At 38.6% G+C, this 24,060-nt stretch overlaps 1 protein-coding gene across 1 annotated transcript in view; it reads left to right on the top strand.

Moving 5' to 3' along the window:
• The first annotated feature begins 3,806 nt into the window (after positions 1-3,806).
• The window catches only part of hsd17b12b (hydroxysteroid (17-beta) dehydrogenase 12b), a 28,154-nt gene continuing 7,900 nt past the window's right edge, over positions 3,807-24,060 (top strand). Inside the window, exons 1-7 of the mRNA XM_080885490.1 lie at positions 3,807-4,140; positions 13,771-13,817; positions 15,623-15,698; positions 16,473-16,580; positions 16,857-16,921; positions 19,129-19,173; positions 20,127-20,161. Coding sequence (XP_080741616.1) covers positions 3,963-4,140; positions 13,771-13,817; positions 15,623-15,698; positions 16,473-16,580; positions 16,857-16,921; positions 19,129-19,173; positions 20,127-20,161 — 554 coding nt within the window. The 5' untranslated portion in view covers positions 3,807-3,962. The remainder of the gene's footprint in view (positions 4,141-13,770; positions 13,818-15,622; positions 15,699-16,472; positions 16,581-16,856; positions 16,922-19,128; positions 19,174-20,126; positions 20,162-24,060) is intronic.

Raw genomic sequence — 24,060 nt, 5'->3', positions numbered from 1 at the left:
GCAGTCTTTTGTCATTGTGTGTTGATGGAGGTTTGGGGAAAGGACAGGGACAAGGTAGAAATACTTAAAAGGGTCTTTTCAACAGTGAAGGACACTATACTAAAAAAAAAAAGCCTTTCACAAACAAATAAATAATTTAAGGAAAACAGAGGGATTCTGAAATTTTATACTGGAAAATATACAAAAATGTAGATTAACGATGTGGTGTATGTGTGTTCCTCTCTTTTTCTACAGGGCTGTACTGCATGCGTCATTGCTGACATATGGGACCGCAAATGAGAAGCTGATTTGTAGTTTTAAATGTGTTAAACACGTCTGCGTCAAGCTCCACAGGAGATATCCCATGGAAATAATGTTTGTAAACGTATTAAGTGATGCCAGCTTTTTTGTTTTGCAGTGCTTTTCCTGCTTAGACGTAAAATCACTGTTAATTCACGACAGCGGGCAGAATGAAATTTTCGTTACGAGTTAATGTGCGTCTGTGCTGTAGTGCTGGCTTTTCAGACGTAAGAGTGGATGTCTGCATGCCTGGATTCGAGACACTGCCATTATGTGCAAACGTGCAGTGAAGAAAACGTGCAAAGTTTCCCACAGCATCCTGAGATTTATATGATTACTTTGTTGAGATTTTGCATATACACTGTTATGCAAATGTCACTAAATACTTGAAAGCTACATGCACGTGTTCTGCACCTACGTTTGTGTATCAGGCAGAAAGTCTTCAGATAAGCACAACAAGAATTACATAGAAACTATACAATTTTACAGTTTGCAGAGAAACTCACTTAGCATGGAGTAAGTTAAAATAAAAATAAGAGAAGTGAACTTTTCCAAAAAATATGTCAATAAATAGATACACTCCCTTGTAAAGGGTGCCCTAATAAATGCATTCAAATACGAGTTACCTTGAACATATAACATTTAACTCAGGTGTAGATTTTCTCCATGATAACAGACTTCTGTTTCCCTTAATGTAACAACAGGTAAGATAAGACACACATAGCATGTGAACAAACTGTATCCAGTTATTACTGAGGTGTGTGCGTGTGTGTGTTTTGCTATACAATCCTGTTTTCTTCTTCAAGATTCTTTGCTTTGCTATGTAATTCATTTCTTTTAAAATTAATATTACATTTCAGCTCAGTCTCTTTCTTTCTTGTTTTCTCTTTCAGGTGTTTAAAAAGTCAATGATATGTAAAACTTAAACAGATTTCCCAACTGTGATTTCATTTTCTCCTTTCCCCTTAATATACACCGAATTTCAATTTTGTGGTACATCATTAACTGTGTGTATTATTATCATTATTATTGTCTTTAAATAAAGTTATTTCAAGTCTCTATGCAACAACATGGATGATTAATAAAAGCCTTGAAAAATCCTGCATCGTGTGTCTTCATTAAGTTTGCATGTTTGATTTGAGGAGATACGTGTTGTAAAGAATTAGGTATTCACACATCAATGTGATTCTTTGCTGTAAAGACGCACATGGAACTACACAATAATAAAAGCCGGTAGATATGACGTATTGCAGTGTGTGTGTGTGTGTGTGTGTGTGTGTGCATGTGTAAGCTGAATCTGACAGACGTAAAGATTCAGAATAAAATCTATACTGATCTCCTGTAAAATCCTTGTAAAGAAAAAAAGGAAAATATAAAAGTTGATGAAAGAATGCGATGTTTGTGTGTTGTACAAAAACTAGTCAGTGTCTTAGAGTGCACGGACACAAATCTCATCATCTTGTCACACTTTTCTGTATCAAAAATAACAAACACAATGACATGTCTCTAAACATGTGGTGTTAAATTACTACGGTCCAGCACATTGCGTTATTAAAAGAAGTCTGTGTGCTTCTTATAAACATATTTTACTCATCAGGAGCTTAAAAAAAATAATGAAAGAAAAAAGTCAGATATATTTCTCGATTATTTATCAGCGCTGTAGGTTTGAGTTTCACTTTTTACCCACTCACTATCATGCCAGCCGTACTCACCATCAGACTCACGGTCACCACTTTAGGCACTTTACATGCGGGATGCTGGGTTAATCTAACTTTCATTCAGACTCCTTTGAAAGCTTAAAGCCAACAGTTCAGATCCATGTTTACAGTTGCTGCATTTCTATTTTTAGATGTCATGCGCTTATATAACGCTCACACTCACATTATGGACCACTCATGTCTGCTCCACTTGGCTGAACTGTGTACTCCGTATGTGTGTGTCTGTATATTAAGTTTGATTCAATTACACACATCGTGTCTATGAAACAAAGAGGAGTTACAATCAGAATAATCACGGCAATAAAACAAATAATCAAACCATTTGTTTTTTTTTAAAGAAAGCAGAGTTAAGACTAAATATCTATCACAAGTGGATTTGTGGACACACATCTTTGAAATTAAAACACAGGATTCTGCATGGTGTCAATTTATTATTTACACCTCCATCTGGGATGCTAAAAAATAATTTCCCACAAATTCAAAACAATTGTTTTTCAAAATGTTTTGGGTGGAAATGTTGTAAAAGAGTTTTGTTTTGTTTTGTTTGTTTTTTTTTTTTACAAGATTTCTTACTATATTTCAAAAACATGACACGTATATTTGCTAAACCCAGAAAACTCCAAAAAAAATGTAAGTTCTACTATTGCCATTAAATTGCCTTTAAAAACAGTAAGGTGTAGACAAAAGCAAGCATAATGATAAAATGTAAGTATTTTTATAAAAGAAAACAGGGAGAAAAAAAATACACACACTTCGGGTGTAAAATTGAAATGGGTGTTTCATATTGCATTTTCAGTCTACAGTATTTCAAACAATATGAAAACACAGGTAAAAAGAATGTGTGTTTTCATTGACTACTGAAAACTGATCAAATCACTGTCCTCATTAAAGCTTTCTACGGTGTAATCAAGACACCGTGTTGAGCACTTTTGAAATTGCTGCCAGTGGACATAACAGTATATACAGTACATGTATATATGTAGTCTTAAGATGGGAGAACATTAAACATTAACATCTACAATACAAGCATTTTCCCCACACAAGAGATTAGAAACACAACTGGCACATTTAGTGTACTACGAGAAAATACATGAAATACAGAAAAGAATATGAAAACAAGAAAAAGAAAAGATGGGCAAATTTGAGCAATTAATAGAACAATGCAAGCAGGTTCAGCTTCAGCCTGAAAAAAGAAATGTTTGTTTAAAGTGACACTTGGAGAAAAGGTATGTGCAAGCGCATATACAGCTATTAAACAAACAGAGAAAACACGTGAAATAACACAAGCATGGTATGGCTTGGAATACTGAAGGTGTAGTATTAGTGTTATTATTTGTGGGAAGAAAAAAAATATTCAGTATTTTTAACCAAAGAAGGCAAAGCACACTAAGGGCAAATGAGAGGTAGAGTTAGGGCACTATAACGCTTACAATATTAAGGGATGAAACGTAAAATAAAAAAGTAAGATTATAAACATTAGAAGGACGTAAAAGTAGAAACTGATATGATGTTACCAAGTTAGTAAATCCTTAAACCGTAATGCTTCATAGAGTGAAAACGGTCCCTTTTGAAATGTGATTTTTTTTTTTAAATTAAAGTTGTTACTTTACACCAACATAACAGGTAGGAAGTTAAGATGTTATATAGAAGAATTTAACGCGTATATTTTGCAAAACATTGTAGCCGCATGACGGTCGTTTTGGGTCCAGCCTGTGCTGGAACAGTAGGTGGTAGTAACGAGTAGATTTGTTGCGATGGGGGTTTTAAAAGCATTAAAAGAAGAAGAAGAGAACGGGCCAATCACAGGCAGTCAAACACTGATGCGGAAGTGTCCAACAGAGGAAGGGTTCTGGCTGACGCATGTATGTGCACTTTGAGCACTTTGTCATCACGTTAATATAGATACAATAAATTCAGGCACTAGTATAGATACGCAGTTCAGACACAGAAGTGTGTAGTGCAGCTATGTCGTTCAGCGGAGAAGCCGTGTTTCGGGCCGTGGAGGCACCGCTGTTCTGGCTCGGTGCTCTGACCGCGGCCTGGTTGTCTCTGTGCACCGTGTACCGACTGCTGTCCGGGTTCAGGGTGTGGGTGCTGGGCAACGGACGGCTCCTGTCACCCGCCAAACTAGGAAAGTGGGCAGGTGAGAAACTAATTGGGGAGACTACCAGCCAGTTTTATTTATTCAAGTAGTAATGGTACAATATAAAGGGACCTGTCCTGTTGTCCTGTCGGTTGTATTAAGTATTAAGTAGCTATTCTTTGTCTGAACATAACACCCCACCCCACTATATATATATATATATATATATATATATATATATATATATATATATATATATATATATATATATATATATATAATTGAAATGTGCAAAATGATAGTTTTTCTGATATGTAAACAGAATTAAACAGTGGAGCATTAATCTTTTTTCTGTTTAACTTTGTTACAGTGTTATTCTGTAGTATAAGTATTATAAGTCACTTCCATAATAAATTCTTTTATAACTCAGTACTGTTTGACACATTAGTTGGTAACATTGCAGGGAATGTATTGTCATCATTATTACAGCTTATGCGTCAGCTTATTTGACCATCGTTTGAAATCATAGAGGAAAGACGAAAAAACACCCCCTCCCCCCCACACACATTTTATTGATTGGTCTGATGTCATGATACCTGGTCTATCTTTTTGATTTTGGATTGAAATTATATCTGATCCATATGTGGTTTCTGTGTATCTCTAGTTCCAGGGTTGAATTTCTTTAAGGTCTCACATGTGCTAAAAAAATCTTATTTGACTGAGATTATCAGAACACCAGCTACAGCTAACAAACCGATGAACAGTGAGAGTAACTCCACTGAGGCAGAACACATGGCTTGTATTAGATGAGGTCCTATGCAAAAGCCCTGCTACTGCCCTTATAAAAGCAATTTATATTTGCCAGTGCCACTATCCCGAGTCAGGTCAGGTCTTTGTTTGTTAGTCTGAGAGTCTGACCACTTTTTTTGTTTGTTTTTTCTCTTGTAAAATCCTTCGGCGTCTTAGGGAGAATATTTAGCACAAATGACCTAAAGTATGGCACGTACCATTGCCTGATGTCCATGAAAAATGAACATTTTTCTCACCAGATTTGGTGCCGTGCAACTTTGGCCTTTTAATAAAATGTAGCTGGTGCCTTTCACTGTAAGATACAATCCAAATTCAAAGCAGGTGCAGGTTTTTGCATTTTATAGATGCAATAGTTTAACATTTCTAATCACACCTCGTGTCTCTGTAGTTTATTTGTTTCTTAGGGTGAACTGGATTGCACTGGGCTGTGATGGTGCACCTAACATAATACAGAATGTACAGTGGACTACAAGCACACACGGTGCTCTCTAATGGACTCTCCTATTCTTGAAACCACTGGGAACGACTCATGCTGGGGTTGTTGCGGTGTGTCACAGCTGTGGCTGCTCTGTTTAATGTTTCACTCTGGTGGGGTGATTGTGACGTATCCAGTCGTCCCATATTGCTTCAGCATATACTTGTTACACACTAAGACTTCTTTAGTAAAGCAGCAGAAAATCCTTTGATGCCTTTTTTGTTTAAAAGGAATACATAGTGTTGAAGGGATGATCAGCCCTTTTGTCATCACTTGTAAAACAGTTGCAAGTCTTATCATTGGATTATGGCTCGAGGGGATTATCAAGTTAGATTGAATGCTGTCCATCTGTCCTACCTGCTTACTGATTGAACCTTGAAATTTGAACAGACTGGCCTGCCGGGATTGCTTTGGTGTTGGCAAGTCTGGTGTACAAAGTTCACACCAACATCAGAGTTGGTAGCTCACAAATCTCAGAAGTTTTTTACATAATGATTCATTTAGGCACCCCAGAAGAGCCCAGGACCTGTAGGGCCTGTCAGTAAAAAAACTACATAGTCAATGAAAATCCAAACCTGAAATTAAAATGCTTATAAGGCATCATAGAAGTATTATCAATGCCTTTCCAATCTCTATTTGCTGATTCCACAATCTTTTGATTGCATATTTATATTGTATATTTCTCTTTTTGTCTTGGACACGTTCTCCTGACTCCTTTACCATTTCCAACAATTCAAGATTCAAGGCTAAAATCAGAGGACTCTACATCTTTCTCAGCCTTTGCAGCTCCAGTCACATCAGTGTGTTAGAGAGGAGCCAAATGTTCGGGGGATGTGAACCGACGACGCCTTTGATCTTTTTTTTTGTGCACGGCTAAAAATGGAAACGCAGAAGGGGAGGGAGGATATTTTTGGATTCCAGATGCAAAATGATTCAGAATATGCAATGAGGCAAAGGGAGCCCGTTAGCCTCGGCTACTACTTTCATTCACAAACTTTGTCTCACTGAAGTGGACTTGATTGAGAGGATGGCCCGATTATATAACGGGACTACAGCCATTCATAAGTTAGCTTTACATGAGACGCAGGATCCTCGTGATTCTGGTTCAGCGGTGCCTGCATTTCACTGGTGTGTGTGAGAGAGAGAGCAGGAGACTGTGAGGGAGAGAGAAAAGGGAAGCTGTGATGGTATTACACATTCTAATCATACGTTATCTGAGACAATGACTTATAAAAAATACAGCTGCCTTAATGCATTGTGTGACACTTGCTGAGCATTTTATTAGGAAGGTAAGCTATTTCTCAAACATTGCTTCAAATGACATAGTTGTGACACGTGTGACATACCAATACTGGATACAGTTTTGTTTCCACCCTAAACTTTTGATGGTTGCAGACTTTTATACAGTGCCGTCTGATTTCACAGACGGCACAGTTTTGTTGCTTAATGGTGATTGGCAAACTGCTTATAGGTTTACCTCACTCCGATCTGCCGGCATCAGATTCTGCTCCACATCAGTGCGATTCAATTCACAATTTGTGCAGATTTGCAACTTGCACATTTGCACTTCAAGCCACCTGTCTTGCTTGGTGAATCCAGCAGAATGCCAACTGGGGAGGTTCCTGAAGTCTGCTGAACTAATTCTCAGCTGTATGAAAAACATTTAGACTTTTGTTTTGCATTATGGTGCGTTACCCTGCTGGAAATAGCCATAAAAACATGGGGAAATCATGACAATAAGGGGTCACTACTCCACATTTAATCAATAGTTAATTATCTTTGCCTCACTTCGGCAGTGTTTACTGTCTTGTCTCTCTCCCATAACCCCCAATTGGTTGCGGCAGATGGCCGTCCCTCCCTGTGCCTGGTTCTGCTGGAGGTTTCTTCCTGTTAAAAGGGAGCTTTTCCTTCCCATTGTTGCCAAGTGCTTGCTCATAGGCAGTCATTTGATTGTTGGGGTTTTCTCTGTGTTGTTGTAGGGTCTTTACTAATGGTAAATGGCCTGTATTTATATAGCGCTTTACTAGTCCCTAAGGACCCCAAAGCGCTTTACACATCCAGTCATCCATTCATTCACGCACACATTCACACACTGGTGATGGCAAGCTACATTGTAGCCACAGCCACCCTGGGGCGCACTGACAGAGGCGAGGCACTGGACACTGGCGCCACCGGACCCTCTGACCACCACCAGTAGGCAACGGGTGAAGTGTCTTGCCCAAGGACACAACAACACAACATTCAACCTTCCGATTACAAGGCGAACTCCCAACTCTTGAGCCACGATCGCCCCAATATAAATTGCCCTGATGTGACTGCTTTTGCACTATATAAATAAAATTGAATTGAATTAATTGAAAGGGGATATACATGGTCAGTAACTATTCTGAACTTGATTGTGTGATTCATACTTTAATTGACTGGTTTTCTGGCCACAAAAGGTGCCAAGAAAACGCTGTTTCACCTCTAGCAGCATCCTGGACAGTCGAGTCCATGAGTTCATGCGTCATTTTAACCCTGCTTTCTGTCTGATAACTTTTTATCCTCTTGTCCCAATTTCGGCACAAGATGGTTGACTTTCAAAATGCTGAAGTTGAGGCGTTAAAATAAGAGTGGTTGGTAAAATTCTCATTTTGTTTAACTTTTCTGTGAAAACAGTTTTGTTAAAAAAACAAAAAACAAAAATCAGTTATTGTCCTTATATCTTGTAAGGTGTCATGAAATCCTGCGCCCCAATGTTGTTCACATAGTAGCACTATCATTGGAACACCTAGCCAGTCTAACCTAGATTTGCCAGAGACTGCAGTTCCTAAAATAGATCTTGTTTTATTTGAGTGAAGGGAACATGCACTCAGCTGTAAAATGTTTTTCCTTTTTTTCCCTGTTCTGACTGCAAATCACTTCATTCTTAAAACAACTAAAAATAACCCAGCCTACGTTTTCCTCATCATTGTGCCTCCAGACTCCCCCTGCACTCTCCTCTCCTTTTCCCTGTACTATTTTTAGTTGCCCTCAGGATCCCCTGTGCTCGTGTTTGTCATTTTCTCTTCTCTTTTGCTCCTCCACTCCTCCCTTCTGTTTGGCTCTGCTGCAGCCCTAGAGGATGCTTGGCATCCCGGCATCATCTGCACTCAAGACAATCACACAAAGAGGAAAATGGGCACAGCAAAGGGCAGATAGATGGATGAGCACAAGAACAAATGAAGAGTAGTGTTAAAATAGCAAAAACATTTGCTTAAAATAAACTCTTTTAAGGTGGTATTTGTATTAGACATTCCAGAAAGAGCACAGAGAGCATTTGAACATGTACAAATTGAAAATTGCTGCAGCCGTTGTGCATAAGTCGTTGTGTTAAAATCAAGAATTCATCCTGTTTTAAAAATGGGTTGAATTTCAATGGTCCTTGCTTCTGGTAAAACGGTAAATAGAAAATCCAAAATCTGTAACTTGTGTCTCACAGGGTGATGTCAGCGACTCTTCTTAAATCTTAAGGTACACTGAGCATAGCTTATTATTAGGACATTGTAATAAAGGTAATATATGGAGAGAATTTCAAAAAATTAACTGATGACTTGCTTTTAAAAAGCAATTGCACTAAATGGTTGTATCACAGAGTCTTGCGTTGGTGCATTCCATGATGTTGTCCGACATATAAGATGTCCTTAGAGTAAGAGTATACATACTGGGGACATTAAAGTTTAAAATATTTAAATTCTTTCTGCACTGTTTATTTTACCTTGTGCCACCTGTACCACCAGAAGGAGGCAGTAAAGACCATAGAATATCTTCCAGACCACCATGACCTGTTGGACCACCAGTCCAACATGATCGAAAAATCAGGTCGGATATCCCTGTGTTGTGCGTTGTTCTTGGATCAACATTTTAATCAATCAACTATTCATCGAGGATCAACATTGCATCAGACCAATCACGCTGTTATGATGTCATAGCTTTGCAACGTGGGAAAACACCTGCTGATGTCCACTCAGGAAGAAATCCAAAAAAGGGGCCGTTAGGATTGGGGGTTGGGATGTGATCGCGGTTAGGGTTACAGGGCTATAGGTAGGGTGCGTCCATGTTGCAAAACTATAACTTTACTACAATGTAATTGGTCACTTGTGTTCTTGAACCTGGACCAACATTAGTTTTGGTGATCCAGGAACTATACCAACATGATGATATCAGTTTGAGCAAAAAAGACTCCACAGTTTTGCTGATGGCCACTTACAGCTGTTTTTAAGGCAAGCCGAACTAAATAGATTCCCATGCTATGGGGCTGAAATGTTTTAAATTGAGACTTTAACATATAGTGTTCAAAACCAATGGGCACCATTATGATGTAACATTAGCTACATACATCCATTTTTATGCAGCGCATGGTTACTAACAGGTGTTGTAACCAGGATTGCTAGATGTGAAAATTATACAAAAGGGGATTATGCACCTCAGATCCCTCTTTAACTGTGGACTGTTGAAAGTGCAGTTGGGTGGAAGATGGTTAGTTTTGTCGACCTATAATTTTTGTCTCAGTTTTTGTCAACGACCTTTATCTTTTGTCTGACAAAAACAAGTCAATAACTAAATAAAAACTAATGCACGAGTAGGGCTGCTCAATTAATCGAATTTTAATCACGATTACGATCTGGGCTTTCAACGATCATTAAAAATGACTGAGCCGATTATTAGCCCCTCCCTCGTTTATCCGCGACACCTTAAAGTCCGTGAAAATATTGTCGGGCATAAACCGGTCCGTGGTGCAAAAAAGGTTGGAGACCGCTGATTAAGAGGACCCGAGGGAAGCTCGGAAAGCTAAGCAGAAGTTATTTGGAGAGGAGAGTGACTGCTGTTGGTTGAAAAGAGAGTTTAAAAAAAAAAAAACTTCAGTGGTGTTGCACACTATTTTATATTATTTTTTTAAAGTCATTGTTAACCCTTTAAAGCCGTCAGAGCAGCACGCTCCGTTTTGTGTAACTATTTTTAAATCCCTGTAGAACCTGGACCATGTAAGCTAGCGCAATAATTTTTTTGCATATGAAACCAGAGGAGTTGTACTTACATCTCATACCATCAGCTTGTTCTCGGTCACGGTTTCCTTCCACATAAAGCTTTGCAAAAATTGCATAAAAAGCGCTTGCAGGAACAAAAACATAATATTCCAGAAACACGCTTCGCTGATCCGATCAGCTGTTCGTAACACTTCCCACAGTGAAACAGGCGTCAGCGCGAACTATCACATGTCCGCCATTTCCTGGCCGAAACCGGAAGTGACGTCATTTTTAGCGGAAATTTAGTTTTTTTTACTTGTAGGCCTTAAAGGCCTATACTGGTCATGTTTGACTTTTCTGAATAGTTTCTGGGATGCTTAGAACTCGAATTGCACTGCTGGAAATAGTTTATTTTGATGCACCTGCTGTTTTCTTTGAAAATTTGCATCATAGGATTGTTTTTTTGTTTTTCCTGCAGTATATAAAAATTGGTGTATCTCCAAAATAAAACTATGAACACACTCAAAATAAGTTTCCTGTTGTTGTAAACTATTTTTTGCAACTTTTTTGTATTTAAAGTTTTGAGGGATAAACCTCTTAAATTTCTCCAAGTAGAAATATATGTAAAAAAACAAACAAAAACGATTTTCAATTTTTTTTTGTAGTTTATTGCACTTTTTTGCAATTAATGTAGTTACTATGGACTTAATTCATACATATTATTAAAATATGGGCTATAACAGTTGTATAGCAACTTGAAATGCTCCCATAAATGGCACTACAACATGTAAAAAAATAATATAAGCTCTGGCGGACTTGGTTCTATAGTAGGTCTTAAAGGGTTAAATAAATATCGTCAAATAATCGAGATCTCAATTTCAGTGAAAATAATCGTGATTATCATTTTTGCCATAATCGAGCAGCCCTGTGCACGAGGATCAGAAACTCTGATGAAATCTATTGACACTTTCATCAAATGAAAACAGGATGAAAATATTCTAGAGAGATGAGACTTAGAACTAATTAAGTTGTGTAGTAAGGCCGAAAAAGTTTGGAAGTGATCCAGTGAGAAGAAATTAGCTGTGCGGCGAGTTAGATGCCCACATTTGATCTGCCCCCAACAAACAGGGAGTGGGTCCTATGCTTCTGGTAGAAGAAGATTGGACATATTTTGCATTTGATGTCAAGGGAAATAAAACGCTTTGTAAACCGTGTGGAGCAACCAGTAAAAACATACCAAACTTTTACACTTGATATGATATTTAAATAACTAAAACTGAAAGAACTTAGATGCCTAAATTATGTCTAAAACTAAATGATGTTTTAGTCAAAAGACTGTGACTAAAACGAAATCAAAATTTGCCATCAAAATGAACACTGGTGGAACACACTGGAGGGACAGTCAGACAGTTCCCAGTGGAGCAGTACTTAGGCTTAAAATGCTCAACCCCCCTTTTTTAATCTTTAACTCGTAAGCTAAATCATCAGTGTGCATTCTCGTGAATAGTGAGAGTAGTTTGAGTACTGGAATTGCAATGAGGAACAGAACATGACTCATTCTTTAGTTTTAAACATTTCCTTTCCACAAACCTTTGTTGACTATTGTTTTTTGATGGTACCGTGCATATCTTTTGTTGACTATGAATGGTCCCAGGTAGTGAAGTTTGTTCTGAACAGACTGCACTTATGTCGGTGCTCCTTGCATGTAGTATTTAATGAGCCTAAGCGTCCTAAAAGCCCTAGTAGCAGACCCTAGAGGCTGAACTGCTCAGTGCACCCAACCACACTGATGTGGTTTGACCTAACCCACACAGCAGCATTCCCATCTTAAGTGCACTTTACTTTCAGAAGTCTAATGCAAAAAAAAAAAAGTAAGAAGGGACTAAATGACAAAACAATAGGAATATAAAATATAATGGACAGTTTCTGAAAACACAAGAATGATATTGTACTCAAAGATGAGGCAAGTATTCCTCTCTAAGTAGGGCCTGGCAGGTCATTCAGGGACATATTGTAACATTTCGACTCACCACGCAACTCCCCATCCGCTTTTTTGTTATATTTAGCCAGAGGTGTGATGAATGGTTCCTTCTGAAAGATGGGAATTGCTAAAAATAGGATCCTGCTGCCGCTGCTGTTTGTGCCAGGCAGTTCCAGGGCATCTGCTCGCTCGACTGCCACTGATGACAGAGAGGACCTCTTTCCCCTCACCCTCCCTCACTCTCTTTTTGTCCTCCTTAGTCACCTCAGCTGCTCCCTGTCAACCGTGTCCTTCACTGCATCTAAAAGTAAATCCCTTTTATTGTGCTCAAGCTTTTTGCGCTGGGTCATAATTAGCCTTTCTACACAGCAATTTCTTGACATCACTTGTCAGTTAAGTATTGTGTCATGCTTCGAAGTAGATCTCTGTGCTGATAAAGTTCCTGTAGGTGGCACTCTTTAGCTGTTCATCTGTGGTGGCTAGCACCGCTCGGGTTTTCTGCAGTATGTTTTTTTGCTTCTACGTTTTGACAAACAAAGACAAAACAAGTCTAAAGTGGAAGAGGCAGAAAGGCTTCAGGTCCTCAAACTGACAGTGTGCATCTAAAGTATCTCTGATTGTGAAGTGGTCACTCACTGGAATCCTTCACAACAGGACAGTCCTCTAGTACTTTTGAACGAGAGTTCAATTCTGAAAAATGTGTAAATTTCTTTTTTACGTAGTGTTATAATTTCAGCTCCTTAGTACCAATAAATGAAACATTACTGCTACAATAAGCGACCTTGCTGTAAGGTTCTGTTTAATAGCGTGGCTATACATGTCTGGCAACAGTTTGAGGAAAGCCCCTTCCTGCCTAAGCTTGACGTTGACCCCTTAGATATATCTAGGCTCATTAAGAAATAGTTCTTTTTTGTTGTTGTTTTAAGCCAACTTGACTGACCTGCTCTTAGCCTCCAGAATCCCTGGGATGAACACAAAAGCTGAGTGTGAGCATCAGCTGGTTGACCGCCCTGCACCGATGCTCTTGTGGTGGAAATGGAGCAAATCCCAGGACCTAAGTTCCGAAATCTCCCTCAGCTTTGGAGGTTGTTAGAGAAGTGGATTAACCTCATTACTTGGCCCTGGGATGACATCAGTTACATTCATATGCCCATATATTTGGCTACATAGCACATGTCTTCTTTGGTCTGTTTAAATATGTTTTGCTTGCAACGCTCTGTTATAACAGAAGTCAAAGCTACGGCCCGTAGAGATTAATGTGATTAAGTCGTAATGGGTCAGTCTGTGATATATTTTCAATATGTTTTTCATATGTTTATCCAGTGTAATTGAGCATAAGGGAAAGGCTGTATATTTTTACATGTGTACAAAGGATCTTATTAAGGTGCGAGTAATGGTAATATAGTTTCCTTGCTAATTAAGTCTCTCTCTGTTTGTAGTTGTGACAGGAGCCACAGATGGGATTGGGAAAGCATATGCAGAAGAGGTAAGGGTCTCCCAGAGGTGTTGAGTTATGAACTTGTACTTGAAAATAGTATGTGCCTGTAATAGTAGATCTATAAACATGTAACACCTGATGGTGAGTACGGTTAAAAAATATATTTTTAATTTTTTTTTTTCATTTTTATACAGAAAGTAACACATGGAGAGCCACACAAATGAGACAAAAGCATGGTCACTGAAATTTATTTATTTAGGAAAATGACCCAATATGATGCATGTGAGTTGCAAAGATTGATCTGTAACTGGTGTGAACATCTTGCACAGCAATAACTGCAACTAAATGTTGAGAGCCGGGGTGTGAAACACCAGGCTGGGGGGCCAGAATCGGCCTGGCAAAGACCCCAATCTGATCGACTATATGGCTTTGGAAAATGGGAAGAAAGAAACTTTAGGATTCTGTATTTTCAAGTTCTACAGCTTTTCCTTCTGATAAAGACCTCCTCCATCCTTAATCATATTACACCAGAGTAATTCAGTAATAAATAAAACAATTAGATTACAGAAAAGTTCCTTTTTTTTCAGTATCTACTATAGAAGTGTTTTTTTGTTTTTTTTACAATGAGTAGTTAAACTTCATTAGACTAACAGGCCACTTAAGATCAAGGTGGGTTGTACGTGGCCCACGGTGTAATATGAGTTTAGAGTAACTGCTGATCAGTCCTTCACATCACTTTGGATGAGTGAGTTGAATTAAATGTTCAAAACATATTTAACTCGATAACAGGTATCCTCACATGAAGCGCTCGCTTCAGGCCATTCCACAATATCTTTTGATGAGTGAGACCTCGGCCATTCAAAACATATTTATTCCTCTTGTTCGTTTTTTGTTTTTTTGTAGAATGACTAGTTTTCAGGACATCTTTTATCTTGATGCACTGTGTGACCCAGTTTCTCTTGAGATTCCATTCACGGATGTCCTTGAATTGCACTTTCGAATTTGCTGCTGTATTTAAAAATTTACTGTTCCATTAATGACGGCAAGCTGTCGTGGCCCACATGCAGCAAAACAGGCCTAATCTGTGATGTTTCAGAGATGGAATAAGGTCCTGACGCTCGAATGCAGCGATTTTCCCTTCTTCTAAATCAAACGCCTCTCGTATACACAATGAAGTTTTTCTTTGCTCTTAGCTGCCCACAGAGCTCTGTTCAAACAGCCTTCTGGCTTGCTAGTGTGATCTTTAGCAAACTGGCTCTGGGCAGCAGCGTTGGTTTTTGGAGTGCAGTGACTTTCCTCTTGTGACCCTGCCATCCATGCCATTGTTGCTTAGTGTTAAGGCACACACTGGGTCTATTTGTTGGCAGGCAGACCACTGCTGTGAACAAGAGCAGTGTTCTTGATTTGAAGTCTGGTTCAAAGTGAATCAATGGAGTCCAAACACTTATTGTCTGTTTTGCATCAAGTTTATGAGTTTTTGAGATACTACCTCACCTCAGAGACATGTGGTATAGAATCATTTTCAACAAGAATCTCTTATATTTCCCATTAAATTTATTTACTTGAGTTTCCATTTTTAGAAACCAAATGACAAAAATAAAATCTACAAACTTTGCTTTTTAAAAGCTTTTTCATCTGCATTTGGTTCACAAAGTTGCATTTTCAGTTTTCAATATTAATTTGGTATTAATTCAAAGTAATAACTTTGACGTCGTCATAATATTGCAGGATAGCCTAGTGCCAAAATGTAAAAGTCGATCAAAGAACCAGTTAAATGTTGATCATCAGTATGGATGTAAGTGCAGTGCGCATGTGTTTTACTTTGTTGACATATTTCATTTTTGTATTTGCAGCTCGCCCGCAAAGGATTTGCCATTGTGCTGATCAGCCGCTCTCAGGAGAAGCTGGATGATGTATCCAAGGCTATTGGTGAGATATGCACATGTTTATATTATTTCAAAATTGTTTCACCCCTGTAAAATTTTGGACATGGTTAAATATTCCTCTCCTTATTGCATCGGTCACCCTGATTGGTGCAATGTCTGTGTGCCTTGGTGATTTGTGAGAATCGCTGCAGGAAGTAGTTCAGCGTATTGCAGCCAGTCAGTCTGCACCCTGCTTATCAGAATGATTTGAAGTAAACAAAAACGCAGCTAAGGACAACATCTCACACGGATTCAGCTGAAATTATCTTCAGTTTATGTGTGAAAACATCTTTAGAGTCAGATTAAAACCTACCTGTGTTCCAGAGGCACCAGACTAATTTAGTTCATGTGTATGACCGCGACTTTTAGAGCCTCATTTGTCCCGAATCTGAAATCTTACAGCTTGCATAATAATACACTAGGGCTCAGTAACAAAAGAATAAATTATACTGCACTGAATTTAGTGTTTTAGCACAAGTGATCTCTTACTGAGTAGCCCTTTGCTGGACTCTTATGCTTTTGGTTATGAGGTAGTAAAATCTTTTACTGGAGCTGAAAGTGAATATGTCCAGTTAAATGAAAGCGTCCTCTTAAGGGAGGGATAACCTCACTGATGATTAATTTAGGGTTTAATACTTTGTTCCCCTTCCTTCCCTTTCTAAATCACTATTTAATAGTCATTTTTGCCATTCCTGAATGCTATTTTTGAGTATTGTTTTCTGGTATCTTTCATTGTGACTCAGATATAGTAAATTAAAATGCATACTTCTGTCCTCAGCCAGTAAATGTGGTGTGGAGACAAAAACAATTCAAGCAGACTTCAGTGCTGTTGACATCTACTCTAAGATTGAAGGAGGACTCACAGGACTGGAGATTGGAGTACTGGGTAAGACTGCAGGAGGTGCTGAGGCCAGTTCCCTTGTCACGAGTTTTAATCAGCCTGTCACACGATATGTCAAATCTTATCTCAACCACATCTGACAAACAATGAGTGCTGTGAAATCCACTGTGTTTTTCATGTATTCGGAAGGGTTAATTTATAAGCCTTTTACTGCCCCCTGAAGACTGAAATGAGGAATAACAGAGTCAATCCTGTATTCATAAAATACTTAATCTCTTTGAATAATTTGGCAATTCTGAATTTTTTTTGTCTTGTTAACAGTGAACAATGTTGGGATCTCCTACCCTTACCCTGAGTTCTTCCTCAGCGTCCCCAATCTCGACACTGTAAGTTCCAAGTTTTCTGATTATTGTATTTCACATTCAAATTATAGTTAGTATGAAAATACATGAATGTTTGCCCTTGATGTTTCTCCAGCGACTGCATATTCCACAGCATATATCGGCCCTCTGCTCTATTTCTGTAAACTGCTGTAGCGTTGAAGGAAATCTAAATTTTTTATTACTATTTAAAGTTAAGTAGATTAGGTCGCTTCACCTGCATTAGACAGCAGTCCAGTTTCCGTCAGTCTCACTCTCCTTAAATGGAGATCGGTATAGGTGGGACAGTTTTACACTCAGAGCAGTATTCTGCCTCTTAAAAGTGTTAAGTAGAAGAAGGGAAATTTGTTATTCATGAAGTCTTTAAGCTTTGTAAGTCATAAAGTCAGTAATGGCTGTTGCTCAGGAATTTCTAGCTGAAAGCAGGTGTAAAAGAATTTGTAGAAGAATGCGCGTGGTATTTCTTCCATGTGAATAGTCCTTTTACTGTTACAGAATACATTTTTTACGATTCCACCCTATCATGTTATCATTTACAGCAGTGGCTCCTAAGTGATTTGCTGCACAACTTGGGATTTTGTGTCAGCCATGCAGTGCTTTTTGTAAAACGAATCGATTACATCACTGCTATCTTAGCCACTCAGGCAAATTCTATAGCCTAACAAAAAATGAGAGGGATCCCAGGTATGCAGTTCCATTAACCGTTTAAAGCCGGTCGGAGCGGGCACGCTCCGTTTTGTGTAACTATTTTTAAATCCCAGTAGCACTGCAACCACGTAAGCTAGCGCAATAATTTTTTTTGCATATGAAACCAGAGGAGTTGTACTTACATCTTATGCCATCAGCTTGTCCTCGGTCACGGTTTCCTTCCACATATAGCTTTGCAAAAACTGCATAAAAAGCGCTTGCAGCAACAAAAACATAATATTCCAGAAACAGGCTTTGCCGATCTGATCAGCTGTTCATAACACTTCCTACATTGGAATAGACGTCAGCGCGAACTATCGCATGTCCGCCATTACCTGCCCGAAACTGGAAGTGACGTCATTTTCGCGAAAATTTTGTTTTTTACCTTCAGGGCCTCATGAGCCTATACTGGTGTTTTTAAAGGTTATGTTTGACTTTATGACTTTCTGTGTCGTTTCTGGGATGCTTAGGACTCATATTGCACTGCTGGAAATAGTTGATAGTTGATAGTTGCTGGAAATTTTGATGCACATGCTGTTTTTTTTGCAAATTTGCATTATAATATTTATTTTCATTTTTCCTGCAGTGTATAAAAATTGGTGTATTTAAAAAAATAAAACTATGAAGACACTCAAAATAAATTTCCTGTGGTGGGAAACTATTTTGTGCAACTTTTTTGTATTTACAGTTTTGAGGGATAAGCCTCTTAAATTACTCTAACTAGAAATATATGTTAAAAAAACAAAAACGATTTTCAATTTTTTTGTAGTTTATTGCACTTTTTTGCCATTTATGTATTTACTATGCACTTAATGAATACATATTATTAAAATTTGGGCTATAACGGTTGTATTGATGTATAGAAACTTGAAATGCTCCCAAAAATGGCTCCATAGCATGTAAAAATATAATATAAGCTCTGGCGGACTTGATTCTATGGTAGGTCTTAAAGGGTTAATGGTCACATTTCTTATAGCATGATGCATCAAAGGCCATGATTGACAGTAAGGAGGAAAACAAAACAAAACAGTTAGCTAACAGGTAACCTTACATCTATAAAAAGAGATCCAATTTAAATAAATAAAAACCTTTTACTAGAAAATATCACGTAAGCTAGCTATCTTTTGGATTTATTCAGATCAGGGATATCAACAGCCTTCAGCCCGAGTGTGTCATCTGTCAGGAAAAGTTTGCTAGTGTTAACACTGTGCCAAGCGAGTGCAGGGCCCGTTTGGAAACTACACGGCCCTTCTGAAAGAAACTTGGCTTGTTTCAAAAGATTGCTGGATGTGACCCAAAAGCAACACGATTGTTGGATTGTGTGAATGTGTCTGATGAGCTGACAGAGGCGAGTCAGTTACACTAGATGTAAACGCACACACAGAGACTTTTTCTTTTTTACTTAAAAAGGCTTAAGAATGACAAAACAAACCTCATTTGCCAATGTTTACAATTCTACTTACAAGTACGTGCACCAGTGCAAAATGTAACCATCTGTACTAATCCACGTGTTCTTCTTGTTTCAGTTCATTGACACCCTGGTCAACATTAACATAACATCAGTGTGCCAGGTGAGTGTTGCTATATTCAAGTAATTACGTTTTTTTTCCCCTTAACAGGTTATCAGAGAGAGAAAAGAACCTTAAAATGTCAGTGTGAAAACAAATTAAATCTACTAAAGAAATTCCTGATTGCACTGCAGGTATTTCCACCTGCAAGCTAATACTTAGTAAAGCCACCTTTAGCGGTAATTACAGCATTGAATTTGTGTGGATCAATACAGCTACTTGGGACATAGCTCAGATTTTTTTTCTCCTCCAGTTTTTACTGAAAGGCACATGTGTTCAAACAAATGAAAAATAGCATTCAGGCATGTTCACAGAATTTCAGGGTGCTTTTTGATAGTCAGCATGAATGCCTGCTGCAGACCGCTCATCTTAAATGTCTGGCTCAGTCCCAAACTGCACACTGAGGACTCGTGATGCATAAATGTTTGTCATCCGTTTCCCCGTGGTGCGCTCTCTGTGGAATGAGTAATTAAAGCCGTCAAGGTGGATTCAGGTGTTTAGGATGGTTGGTAAGATAGATCCACAGTCAGGAAGTCCCACAGACCACCGAAGACCTCCACACATACACACACACACACACACACACACACACACACTGGCACAACACAGTGACTTATACCATAAGAAGTCACTTCTGTCCCAGTTCTCCATGTTCAGCAGTTCCCAGAGCAACAGCTACAGTCGACCCTCTCTCTTAACACTTAATTTATATTGTTCAATATTTCTTTAAACGGCTCCCTCTATCATTATCATTTCTTTTCTCTTGTCTCTCCGACCAGCTCTTCACACAACACCCACACGCACACACACATTTACGAATGTGGATGAACTCCTCCACGTACAACCCACAAACAATAGCCGTTTTTGTCTGTCTCATGCTTTTATTCTGCATCACCCACTTCTAACCTTTTCTCTTTCTGTCTTTTTCCCCCATTATCATTGTTTTCTGTTTCCAGATGACACGTCTTGTTTTACCACAAATGGTGGAGAGGTAAGTTGTGTTTATACATCACCGTTGTCTGCGAATCTATAAAAGGTTCAACGCAGTGAATCCTGATCATTCATATGCACCTGTTTTGGAACCCGCTGCGAGATACGTGGGAGGCCGGTATGGTGGGATTGTGTAACAGGGCGCTGTGTTTGCCAACCAGCAGTGTGGTCAGTGAAAGATTAAACTGGGATTTCTGTGGTAGTGGTGAATGGATATTTAAAATATTAGATCTGGAAGATTCAGGATTTTTGGGAAACTTCTTCCTTGCAGCAAAAGAAGATATTGAAGCAAATCCCAGTCAACATCATTAGTATACAATCATAGACAGAAGAAATGTGGCAGAATGCTGGAATTTTCTGAAAAGATGTTGAACTTTATTATTATTTGACTACGCAGTGGGTCAAACGTGTCGTCAAATGACACGGGAATATTAGGTTTTCGATAAGTGAATTGTTCTTTTTCTGGGGCTGTGAGATCATGTAACATACACATTCGTGCATGGAAGAAAAGATTTTTTGTTAAAGTTATATTCCTAAAACACCCATTTGAGTGTCCTAATGGTTTGAGGTAATGCAAAAAAATTCTGAGGTAGTCTGTTTCCTTCATTATTGCATCCACTCTGTACCAGTTCAACTAGCAGCAAAACAGCCGCACAGCAACTTTCTACCCCGACCACAATGCTTGACAGTTTATGCTGTTTTCTTTAGCTTGAGTATCTCAGCATTGCTCCAAAACATATTTTTATAATTGTGGCAAAACAGCTCAATCTTTTAGTCTCATCGGACCATTAAATGTTCCTCCAGCAGGCGTTTTCTTGTCTATGTGGTCAGCTGCAACCTGTAGTTAGACTCTAGCCTCTTAGTCCATAGTGATTTAAAACACAATGCTGTTCCAGCAGATTCCAGAAACCACCGAGTCAGTGCCTGTGTCTGAGTTACGTCTGACCATCTCACCTAATTTTGTCTTAGCTGAGTGTGACGGCAAAGAGGTGTCACTTCCTGCTGACTTGTATGTGTAGAACTGATTGAACTCATGATCTTGGACTTTTCAGTTTTTCAAGAGAAGTTCCTAACTTTTGTAACTCTGTGATCCTCTTTCTCATATCTGCACTGAGCTCCTTTTATTTTTCTGTTTTACTGTGTTTTGGACAGTCCAGTGGGTGTAGTCAAGTAAACCTCTTCTTTTCTTTATACGTCTCAGCTGTAAGAGGCTGATGGGGTATTGCAGTCACCCTCCAGGGAGATGTGGAAAACCAAGTTTGTGAATGCGATACCTTGAAAATAGACAATTCAAATAGACACCATGGGTGTGTCTACTAAAACACTTTGATGAATTCAAACCTGACTTTGACATCAAAGTTAGAGGTCGGAGGTGGATGTGATAACATGGAAACAAAAAAAAGGGCATAGTAGGATTTTGAAATTGATACCATAGTGTATCTACTAGGAGGGCGAGGGGTGCCACTGGCAGCCGCCAGTATTTTTATCTTGGTAAAGAGAAGCTACCAGCTGCAGTAAAACAGGAACTGAAGAGATCTTGGGCTTTTCATGTTAAGACATTTTTGGAAACTTTAGCACCAGTGAATTCATATATTTACTTCTGTTACTTACTGTTCACAATAGAACATAGAAAATATTTGAATGTTTAAGCAAGGAAAATGTAATATTGAAACAAAAACAGGCTTTTGATGCCAACAGACCTCAAAAAAGTTGTGGTGGGGCAGCAAAATACTGAAAAAGTAAGTGACACTGTAAAGAAACAGCTGGAGGAATTGATGGGGTTAACAGGCAACAGGTCAGTAACATGATTGATTGTATATTTAAAAAAACAGAGCATATTACTCAGAGTTTCTCTGAAGTGAAGCTGGACAGAGGAATAAGAATAATGTTTCCCAGTGTAAAATTGTACAGACTTTGAATATCTCATCATCTGTACCACATAACATCAAAAGATTCTGAGAAGCTGGAGAAATATCTGTGCAAGGTACAAGGCTGAAAATTAATATTGGATTCCCGTGATCTTCGGGCCCTCGGGCATCACGGGAATAAAAACAGACATGATTCTGTCATGGAAATCCCTGCATGGGCTCAGGAACACTTCCAGAAATCAATGTGTGAGCACAGGTCACCGTGCCATCCACAAATGCAGGTTAAAGCTCTATCAAGAAGCCATATATGAACATGATCCAGAAACACTTCTGTCTTCTCTGGGCCAAAGCTTATTTAACATGGACAGAGGCAAAGTGGAAAACACAGAAGTTCTGTTTTGAAATCACGGAAGCTGTATCCTCTGGATCTAGGAAGAGAGGGACCATCCGGCGTGTCATCAGTGCTCAGTTCAAAAGCCTTTCTCTCTCTGATGGTACGGGTGTGCATTAGTGCCTATTGAATTAGCAGCTTTCACCATTGAAGCTGAACGATATATACACATTTGCTTCCATCCAGACAATGCTGGTATATTTCATCAAGACAAAGTCAAATCACCTCTTGCATCCATAACAGCATCATGGCCTCATAGTAGACGAGTTCAGGTGCTGTGATGGTTTGTCTGCAGTCCACGACTTTCACCATAACAAAAAGAATTTGGAATCATGAAAACCAAAATGTGACAAAGAAGACTCGGGACTGTTGAGCAGCTGGAATCCAGTATTAAATGAGAGTGGGACAACATTCTTCTCTAAAGATCCAGCAGATGATCTCCTCTGTTTCCAGATGTTTACATTATGTTAAAATATGAGGGGATGTCTAATAATGGTAAACATAGCCCGAGCTCAACTTTTTTGAGATGTGCTGCATTCATTTTAAGATAAGATAAGACCTTATTGATCCCACAACGGGGAAATTTTTGCATCACCTCAGCTCAGGTACAGATATCAGAAGGAAATACAAAAATACAAATAAGTACAATCAGTGAAAAAAAAGTAAGATAATACACTATATACAATGGTAGCATACACAGTATGTGATTATGGATATGGTTGGAAATATGGAAGACATAAACTATATAGCTTGACATAACTATTGTACCACTACTATTCCTATTTATAGACATGTACACACACCCACATGTACACATTAAATATACATATGTATACATATACATACATATATACCAACTGTAAACAGCATTAACATTAGAATGAGCTGATAATTTTCATGAAGCAGGAAAATGCCTCAGTTTAAACCTTGAACATATTTTCTGTCTCCTCAAGTGAACATACCGGTAGCTAAAAAGCCAGTGAACAGTGAACAGCCAGTGAACTCCTCATTACAGACAGGTTCTGTAATGAGGAGTGGATCAAAATCCATCAATTACAACATCATGTTTGGCTTGCTGATCAAATACTTTTCACTCAGTGACATGCAGAACAATTCATAATTTTTATGCAATGTGGGGTTTTTAATTTCTAAATGAAACTACCATTAAAAGAGAGTTTTGATTTCTTTGGAAGTGACCATAGCTAAAAATTCAGCAGGCGATCAAATGATTTCCCCTTCTGTGTGTCATATAGTCATTCAGCTCCAGGAAAAAGATCAGTTCACAGAAGTATATGACAACTTGGATTTCCTCTTTCGTTCTTTGGAAATAGAAGTCATGATAGATGTATCCTAATAAATGTGGCTCTGTGTTGAGGCATATTGGTTTGTTTTCTGTTTTCAAATAAGTCCTGGCACACTTGGTGTATGCTAATGTGTCGTGCAGTTATAAGCCGGTGGGCCGCATGCTTGATCGTAGGCTGTTGTTGACTAATGTGGCTGAATAATTCCACAAGGGATGGGTCACGCAAACTGCCAGATATTATAATAGAAAGATGATTCCTTCATTGGTCTTTTTCTTTTTTTGTTAAATGAAATGTATGCAAGCACCGCAGGCTAGAGTTGAACTATTCCCCACATTGT

Source organism: Rhamphochromis sp. 'chilingali' (genome assembly GCF_963969265.1).
Source record: "Rhamphochromis sp. 'chilingali' genome assembly, chromosome: 6".
NCBI classification, from domain to species: domain Eukaryota; kingdom Metazoa; phylum Chordata; class Actinopteri; order Cichliformes; family Cichlidae; genus Rhamphochromis; species Rhamphochromis sp. 'chilingali'.
This window is presented reverse-complemented; position numbering and strand designations above follow the sequence as displayed.